This window comes from Nicotiana tabacum, chromosome 12, assembly GCF_000715075.1.
Source record: "Nicotiana tabacum cultivar K326 chromosome 12, ASM71507v2, whole genome shotgun sequence".
Taxonomy (NCBI): domain Eukaryota; kingdom Viridiplantae; phylum Streptophyta; class Magnoliopsida; order Solanales; family Solanaceae; genus Nicotiana; species Nicotiana tabacum.
This window is the reverse complement of record NC_134091.1, coordinates 108,679,169-108,689,524: the sequence shown is the minus strand read 5'-3', so window position 1 is coordinate 108,689,524 and position 10,356 is coordinate 108,679,169. Positions and strand designations below refer to the sequence as shown.

The window sequence follows — 10,356 nt, the reverse complement described above, 5'->3', positions numbered from 1 at the left end:
CGAAGCCCTGTATATAGTAAACTATTCGCTTCGCCAATGAGAGCGATCCGCACCATCACTCCACCACATCAGAGATCAGAGTAGATAGCTTCAAACCTCGTTGCCAATGTTCTGCCAATAAACGACCACAATTTAGTTTCGCAGTCAAGAGTACCTCTTGGGAATGCTCATTTTTCTTTATTTTTATCTCGAATGTTTTGGCGTTTTGCTCATGCAACTTACAAGCATGATTACATTTGTTTTTCAAAGTCAGAAACTCCCATAGTGCAGAGATATTTTACGTTTCAATGCAATCACTCCCATCAGGCAGAGATACTTTACATTTCAATGCAACCCCTCCCAACAAACGAAGATGCATTCTACATATTAAGTCAACTACTTTCATCGCGCCGAGATACTCCCAACACGAGGAGACTTAACCCGGCTAACAATCGAGTCAAATTCAAGTATTTCATCATCCCAATCTCAAATAACGGCTAACCGGAAGCCATACATCATCATTCCTGCATCATTTACATCACATCTTAACATATTCTACATTGCAATATATGAGTATGTGTGTATCTCATTTTTGCAGGAACAAACATCGCAACTGGAACTCCTTCTAAGAAGCAAACCAAGCTACAACGCTATGAGGGACAACAAACTCATAAGCGGTCAAAGGATCCGAGCTCAAACTCAAATGCGATAAATGGAACTCTAATTCGTCAAATCTTTCAAATCTTAGCCGCAACTCAAAGCTATCATGAGTACCAAATCTGCTGTCTCGCAGTATCGTAATATACGATACTAGGGCAATTCCTGCGAGCATCGCTTCCCCAAAATATTCACTCTAGAACTACATGGAGCCTGATCCTTGTTAAGCCCGAGTTATGTAAGCAATTCAATGCCAGAATTTGGCCCCAGCTCCCCAAAATCCTCCCGGAATCTTCCTTAATCCACATGTCATTCCTACATGGACAAAATTGGCCTTGGTTCAATTTCTTTGCCCGAAAACTCTTTTATCGTCTTCGGTCAAAGAGGGGCAGTTAGTTGTTGACGGCCAATTTTGACCCTAATTTTTAAAATTAATTAATGTATACTTAATAATTTACACTGAATATTTTGAAAATATTTTCAATCAATAATATATTTTTTACATACTTATTTCAGTATTAGTAGTTTTGAAATTAATATTTTAATATTATAATTATAAAATATATCGTACTTACTATTTTAAGATTATTAAAATAACTTTTATATACATCACACATGCTTTATAATTAATTTAATGAATTACTCCTTAATTTTTAATTAATTAAATTATTATGTTAATAATTCGAAATTAGTTTCGTAATGTAAAAGACAAGGTATATTACAGATAATTGATTTCAATAATTAGTAGTATATTTGATAGTTATAATTTTTAATATATTTTATTGAAAATGATTAGGTTTATTTAAATTAATTTCAAAGGGTTTAAAAGACTAAAAGGCTATACTTGTAATTTCTTAGTAAAATAAAATAATTCCTACCATTTAAATTCATTTTGGCCCAAATACATAAGCCCAATCCGAAATGACCCAGTCCGAACATGTCACGATCCAAAATTCACTAGTCGTGATGGCACCTAATCCAACCCATTAGGTCAGCCAATTAATAGTTAACACATTTCTAATAAAATAAAGGTGGCCAACAAATGATATATCTGGATTCCATACAATATCCCAAGGACTAATAGTACAAGTCATGAGCTACTAAAACTGGATTGTTGCAAAAACTGATATGAAATAAATACAACTTTTATTTGAAATGTACATACACAGAATCAACTCTAAAACTACCCAGGGACATGTGGCAGTCACACCGGAAAGGCACGAACATCTTCAGAGTTAGCTCCCGCTATCCACCGCAACACCGCTCCAAGATCTGCACGTAAGGTGCAGAAGTGTAGTATGAGTATAACCGACCCCATGTACTCAATAAGTATTTTGACTAACCTCAGTGAAGTAGTGACAAGACTTTTTAGTTAAAAGATACTCACTGATATAACCTGTGCAGAAGACTAGCAATAGAACAATACTAGAGCATAACCGAAACGAGTACAAGAAACAAATATGCGAAGTAATAAATGATTACTAGAAGAAATCACAATTTATATTCCTCAATATCATGACCAATCCTTTCCTTAGAGCGATAATCAACAAACCACAGTTGTAAATCCATAACTTTTATAGTGTGAGAAATGTACTCGATATATCAAATAAAATGGCACGACAACACCCTTCGTGTATTTATCTCATTCTCACCAAATATTCGTATAACCGTATGTGAATGAAATACCAATAACAATAATGATAAAGTGGAAATACACAGGTAGCAATAATGAACAATGCAGTACATATAGACATCGGTAACAGACTAGGTAGAAGGCATAGAAGTAATGACAACAATTAGGAAAGAAGAACATAAATTTCACTAACTAATATGGTAGAAGGCCTAGATGTAGATATAACAAAAAGAGGGAAATCATGATCTTTATGAGCTAACAAATAGAAGGCATGATAACAAACCTTGTAGAAGACTTATACGAAAGTGCAACAAGTGAGGAACGCCATAGATGTAAGTATGACAAACAAGAAGGAAAAACATGATATTTGCAAGTTAAGCAAATAGAAGGCATGGATAATACAACTACAATTTAAGGTAAATGACAAAGACAGAACAACAATGACAAGTCACATAGAAAACATAGGTGCAACAGTAACAATTCAAGATAAAAGGCTTGAATATATATATATATATATATATATATATATATATATATATATATATATATATATACACAAAAAAAGATATCACAATATAATGCATGTCTCTCGTCCTCGCCTGCACGAAAATACCCTTCGTGCCATGAACACACGATAATATAAAAATATGATAATATAAATGAAATGACACGGCATCACCCTTCATGCTTTTACTCTAATCCTCACATGATAATTTAAATGAAATGACACCGCATCACCCTTCGTTCTTTTACTCTCATCCTCACCTGATAATGTAAATGAGATCATGATAATGTAAAGTAAATGGCACGATATCACCCTTCCTGCTTTTACTCTCATCCTCACATGATAATGTAAATGAAATGGCACGACATCACCCTTCGTGCTTTGCACTCTTCCTCACATGATAATGTATATGCAATGACACAGCATCACCATTTATGCTTTACACTCTTCCTTACCAAGCACGTGTATATTAATGACAAGCAAGGTAGGAATCATGGATAACATCAAGGAGAATGATTTAACGAATATTCCAAATGAACATCAATCGCAACTTTCAAGCCAATAACAATACAATAAACTTTGAGAACCTTATTGTTCAAGTATTTTAACAAGTCTCAGAAATGATCTTCAACACAAGTATATGATCCAATATCTCAAGAATAATGGTCATAGCGATGTATTAGTGATTAAGCATAGTGATGACCGAATTTAATACATCAATAGTTTCACAAAAATTCGTCAAATTTTAATCAAGTTATAATAAGCTAAATCTTGGTCTTTAGCTTTTAATTTCATATTCTTAGTAATCTAGGAGTCAAGTAAGACATGAAACAAGAAGGTCACATAATTCTACAAGGTACAATTAATTGTATAATTTACCCCCGAGTATGATTAACCGTGGCACATGCATATACGCTCGTCACCTCATATATGCATCACCCCCGTATGTAGCAAATAATGGCAATTAGTAGAAAAAATTCTCTCAACAAAGTTAGGAAAGACACTTACCTCAAACAAGCCAAATTGATACACTAGAAGCGCCATCCCACTCAAATCATCCTCCGAACGGCTTGAAACTAGACAAAAGCAATTCAAAATCATCAAATAATGCCATAGGAACCAAACCCAATCGATAAAGGTGAAATCTTTAATCAAAATCCCAAAGTCAACCAAACGATCAAACACGGGTTCTACACCTCGGAATCTCACGAAACTTATAAAATCCGACAATCCATTCAATTATGATTCCAACCATACTAGTTTCACTCAAATTCGACTCCGAATCGATGTTCAAAACTCAAAAATTCACTTCATTAAATTTTTACACCCTCCCCCCTCCCCCAAATTTCATTTAAAATTCATCAATCAAATGCCAAAAATGAAGATGGATTCATGAAATATAACTAAAACTGAGTATAGAACACTTACCCCAATCCATGTGGTGAAAATCGCCTTTACAATCGCCCAAATCGAGCTCCCAAACTCAATGTATGATCCAATGAACAAACCCTCGATATTATATGCTTCTGCCAAACTGTTATGCCTCGTTTCTTATGCCAAAGAGATCCCGAAGCTCGGTTTTGATGCCTCCAATAAATTCCTCGTGAAATTTCAGTCAAGTTAGGCTTTTGAATCACTCCATTTGACCTTATAATGAAGGAGATATGTTGGTTTCAATATTTTGGAAATAATGCATATTTTTAAATACAAATTCAGTGGCAATGTCGTAATTAATCTGAAACAAATATGGCAACCCTATTCTTAGTAAAATGACTATAAAATTCTCATACGATGTCGAAACTTGATGATTCCAGTTGATATGATTCCAAAATTACGACATAGATATAATTATTTAGTCAAAATAGGAATTAAAGGATGTTTGCCCGATATGGTAACCTTTATGGTCAAATCGACGTCGAAATCGAAAACAATCACCATACAAACCAAACTTATCCATAACTCATAGGAATTTAACTAAACTTTATGGACATGTCCAAAATCATCATACAAACCTATTGGAATAATTAAAATCCAATTTCGAGTCCGTTTATCCAAAAGTCAAATCTTAGTCAACTATTCCAACTTAAAGCTTCTAAAACGAGAATTATTTTTTCCAAATCAATCTCGAACCGCTCGAAAACCGAAACCAATCATACAAGAAAGTTATAATACATAATATGAAGCTACTCAAAGTCTCAAATCATCGAATGGAATGCTAAATCTCAAAACCACCGGTCGGGTCATTACGGAACAACCCCTCTAATCCACCTTGGCAATCCATGACACCCCCTTTAAGCCTATCAGAGCTTGCCACATAGTCTATCCCATTCTCTCACATAACAAACACAATTTATCTGAGCCGTTGTAATGAACCGACCGACGGTTTTGAGTATTGTAGTCCCGTTCCCCCATTTACTACTTATCCTATGTTCATTTATTGTTGTGTGACTTGTCAGGGATAGTTGGTTTGGTTCCGAAAATGTTTCGGAATGAATTGGGACATTTAGTCCCAAGGTTGGAAGCCTAAGTTGGAAGAGTTGACCAGAGGTTTGACTTATGTGTAAATGACATCGTAATGGAGTTTTGATGGTTCCAAGAGCTTCATATGGTGATTTTGGACTTAGGAGTGTGTTCGGATATTGATTTGGAGCTTCGTAGATGATTTTTGGCTTGAATTGGCAAAAGTTGGAAAAGTTGAAGTTTTGAGAGTTGAGAGGTTTGACTGAGAGTTGACTTTGTTGTTCTCGGGCTCAAATTTTGATTTTAGAAGTTGGAATAGGCCTGTTGTATCATTTATGACTTGTGTGCAAAATTTGAGTTCAATCGGAGTTGGTTTGTATGTTTCGGTATTTGTTTAGAAGTTAGAAGTTTATAAGCTCATTAGGCTTGAATCGATGTGTGAATTCATGGTTTTGATGTTGTTTGATGTAACTTGAGGCCTCGCGTGTGATGTTTTAGGACATGTTGGTATGTTTGGTTGAGGTCCCGGGAGTCTCAGGTGGATTTCAGATGGTTAGCGGATTGAAATTTGGACTTAGAGAAGTTGCTGAATTGCTACTGGTCTGGTGTGATAGCACCTGCGAAGGATTGGTCGTTGGTGCGCGACCATAGAAGCGAGCATGCGGTCGTATGAGCGGTCCAGTAATTGGGCAGTGGTCTGAAGTGTGAGGTATTTTCCTCATCTGCGAGCTCGCATATGTGACGAGCCTCCGTAGATGCGAATTTTGATAGATGGGGGCTGGACTCGCAAAAGAGGATTTCAATCTGCAGGCGCGGATGCGCAGAAGCGAAGAGCGGACTGCAAAAGTGGCATGTCGGATTTCTAAGTGACTTCCGCAAGGGAGGACCCCTTTGCGCAGAATTGAAGCCGCATGTGCGACTGGTGAGCCTACAAGTGCGACTAGATTCGAGCTTTTCGAAGATTGATACGCGTGGGAAGGGCTTGCTAGTGGAGTGATTTGATTTGTTTGAGGTAAGTATCTTATCTAAACTCAGTTGAGGCACTAGTTTCCTGAATTGTTATGATAGCTATGTGCTATTGGGTGTGCATATGTGTGAGGATGAACCCATATACGGGCACTAGTCTTATTTATTCATGTTCGGGTTGTGCTCGGGCGCTTATAAGCCTAGAATTTGGCTGTTAAACCTTAAGCTATGATGCTTCGTACAATTGTTGTGAACTATTTGGGCCATGTGTGAGGCCACATAGGGGTTTAATCCCTGAATGAATTGATAAATGTTTTTCTTTGACGAAAATTGCCAGTTTAAGCTATGATAGTACACTTGCACATGCCTACACTTTAGCTTGCCGTTTAAACCAGTCCAGGAGCATGAGATTTGTTATTCACTCGTTTAATAGATGTATACTTGTTTATTTGTTCCTATATGATGTGATATGACTGGATGCCTGTGACCACAGCGAGCGGATTGTGTTGTTATGCCTATGACCACGCCGAGTGGATTGTTTTGTTATGCTTGTGACCATGCCAGGCGGATTGTGTTGTTATGCCTGTGACCACGGAGGGTGAATTATGTTGTTATGCATCTGACCACGCCATGCAGATTGTGTTGTTATGCCCGTGACCAAGCCAGGCGAATTGTATTTTTATACCGGTGACCACACTAGGCAGATTGTACTATTATGCCTGTGACCACGACGGGCGGATTGCACTATTATGCATGTGATCACACCAGGCGAGTTATGATATTGAGCATGTGATCACGTCGGACTGGCAGCACGTTGAATTGGCCGTGCTTGCGTGTGGATATGGATCCACCCCCTAGGGTCACCCTCTCATGTTTCTCTCTTGATGGTGTACACAGGGTTATTGAGAATACTGATCAGTGGTTTGGAACGGATATGGATAAGTTGAGGGAATATGGCATATGTTTTGATGGATTTTGTATTTCATCTTTACTTGCAATTTCCTTGATCATTTATCTTATTTAACTGCATATCACCTCTATATGCGAAGATATTGTCTGAGCAGAGTATATGAGAAATCGCACATATACACACATGGATGTTTTTGATTATTTGATCTCAATATTGTTCTGTATCGGTTAAATGTTGAGACTAAATAAGTGATGGCTAGTATCATTAATAATTTGTGCTTCCCTTACCTTGCCGTGTTTATTTACGATACTTATTTAGTACATTGGGTCGATTATAGTCATACTACACTCTGCACTTAATTGTGCAGATCCAGGTGTAGGGACCGATTATTAGTAGTAGGCTTGCTTGTTGGACTATCTGCTCGAGGCAAGGTAGAGCTGCATCCTTGGTCACAATTTGACTTGTATTTTTTTTGTCATACTGTTTTTACAGTTCAGACAGAGTATTTATTGGTCAGTTTCAGACTTGTATTCCATTGTAGAAGCTCATGACTCCGTAATTACCAGTTTCTAGGGAAAAATATTTGTATTGGTAGTTTTCTTGTAATGCGACCGTATACTTTATGATATTTCTATGAATTTTGTTATTTTGTTGCCCTCGTTATCGTATTTCAGCTTGTCTGGCTGGTGTGTTAGGCACAATCATGACGGGTTGGGATTTTGGGTCGTGACAACCGTCTATCCTACAGATCAATAACTCTGAATTTGTCTCAATTTTCTTCTTAATTTTAATGTCCCAGCAGGCTTAATCTTGGCCGTTGAAACCAAGAGATCTAACAACCCTCAAAATTCTTCTATAAAATATTTAAACCCCAAATTATCAGAACCGTTGATCTATAAGCGGTCCAAAAGTTTAAGTGTAGTCCTAAATTATCAGGACCGTTGAATGTTAAGACACATTCACCCTAGAATTGCAAGGGTAGTCCAACCTGAAATCTTAAAGCTCTTGCAGTGTCCAAGATATACCTATGTCTTCTCTCAACAACTTCATTTTGTTGAGGAGTATATAGACATGATGTACTATCCCTTCAGAGTGCAACAAGTCTGTCAACTGCTTGTTAAAAAACTCTCATTCATTATCTGTCCTTAGTGTTTTAGGAGTAGTGGAGAATTTATTTCTTAACAAGGAGATAAAATGCTTCAACACAACAATTGACTCATCGTTTATGTTCATAAGGCATATCCATGTATACCTACTAAAGTCATCAACAAGTGTTAAGAAATATCTCTTACTATCAAAGGTTGGAAGGCCCCCAGATATCTGCATGAATAAGATCACCAAAGAATCATTCCTATTAGTACTAATAGAAAAAGGCAATCTTGTTTGCTTGGCTAGAGGGCACATTGTACAGTGTTCATTACAATCAACAAATGTCTTATTATGAAATACATGTAATCTCTTCAAAGTATCTAAAGGAATATGGCCTAATCATCTATGCCATAAAGAGCCGCTTATTCTATTAACTACCAAAGCAGATGTGATAACACAAATTGGCAGCTTGAGATCTAGCTTGTTCATGAGATCCAACACATAGAGTCCTTCCTCCAGTTTTCCAATTGCCTTCACATTCCCACTGCAAATGTCCTGGATGACACACCAATCAGGAAACAAGGCAATAAAGCATCTAATATCCCTTGTAAGTTGTGAAACACATAATAGATTGTACCTAAACTGTGGTACATATAGGACATTTTTATTGGTAAACCATTCAGAAAACTAGAGGATCCTAGGTGTGTGATTCTACTAGTTTCACCAGTAGGCAATTGTACTTTCCTTCCTTTTGCTTTAGAGACGTCTATAAAATCAGTGAAAATGTCCAGACTAGAAACCATATGGTTAGTATCACCTGAGTCTATGATCCACCTATCCTACTTAACTCTGCTCAAAAGTGACAATGGTATACCTGTAACCTTTGCATGTGCTGATGTCTCAACAAGTATTGTACTCTGGTAAAACAGTTGAAGCAGTTATTTGTATTGCTCCTCTATGAAGAAATTCCCTGTAGTTGCAACATCAGAACTTCCTTGATCTGTTGGTCCTTTGAACTAATCAACTTGTGCATTGTGTGTTGTTGCTATGTTTCTCCCAACAGATTTCTTTTTTGGCTTGTTATCAAATGGGTAACCTACCAACTTGTAACAAACATCCTTAGTATGGCTTTTTAACTTGCAATATTCACAAAATACCTAGATTTCTGCTTGTAGCCACTAGTAAATCCTTGTTCTGTGTTGTATGTCACAGTTGCAGCTCCCATCTCCAAGCCACTAACAGTCTTTGCTCGTTGACTCTCATCCTGAACCACCATTCCATAGGTTTCATTAATAGTAGGTGTAGGAATCATCAATATGATCTGACCCTTTGCATGGGCAAATGATTTATTCATTCCACTTAGAAATTGCACCAATCGATATTGTTGGATATGCTCGAGAAACACCTTTGATACTGGACATGGACATGGTGGAGTAGGGGTCATGGCATCATACTCGTCCCGTGGATCTTTTGGCTTGGAATAGTAAGTAGACACAAGTGATAATCCTTGCTTTAGAGCTGCAATTTCCTGAAGTAAATTGTAAAACCGCGATATGTTCTTTTCATCAAATCTCTCCTTCAAATCCTTCCACACATTGTGTGTAGAAGAAACATAAACCACACTGCTATACAATTTCTTTGTTACTGCATTCATAATATATGACAAAACAAAAGCACTACACCTTTCCCATTGATCATGAAGATCCTTCTTAAAATTCTCCTTACGACAAGTACCGTCAATGAATCCAATTTTGTTCTTCATGAAAAGTCCAATTCTCATAGATCGACACCAGAAATTATAATTTTCAGTGCCTAACAGTTTAAATTCAATCAGATTTTCACCTGGCAAATCTGGATGTGGCAAATACAAAGGATGATTGTGACATAGTACTGAGTCATCTCTCGTTCCTTTACCAATCGCCATTTTTACTCTGAGTTGAAAAACCCTAGCTCTGAAATTGAGGTCGTCAATGGAGAAGAACACCGAATCGAAGAATAGAACTGTCAGCAGAGCTTAATCGAGGGCTCTGATACCATATTGAGCTATTGAGTAAGAAGGAGGATACACATGCAGTTAATTTGAAGGTTCCAGGAGAACGAAAGAGATTGAGAGATTGAGCTCAAAGTGGAGCTATTTCATTTATCAGTAAAATGAAC

At 37.1% G+C, this 10,356-nt stretch overlaps 1 protein-coding gene across 1 annotated transcript; it reads right to left on the bottom strand.

The window, feature by feature from the left end:
- Positions 1 to 8,238: 8,238 nt before the first annotated feature.
- Positions 8,239 to 10,123, bottom strand: LOC142167322 (uncharacterized). The gene is made up of 4 exons (XM_075227487.1): positions 9,357 to 10,123; positions 9,074 to 9,116; positions 8,638 to 8,754; positions 8,239 to 8,430 (listed from the first exon to the last, which is right to left on the bottom strand). The coding sequence occupies exons 1-4, from the start codon at positions 10,121 to 10,123 to the stop codon at positions 8,239 to 8,241; spliced, it is 1,119 nt and encodes a 372-aa protein (XP_075083588.1).
- Between the last annotated feature and the right edge of the window lie 233 nt (positions 10,124 to 10,356).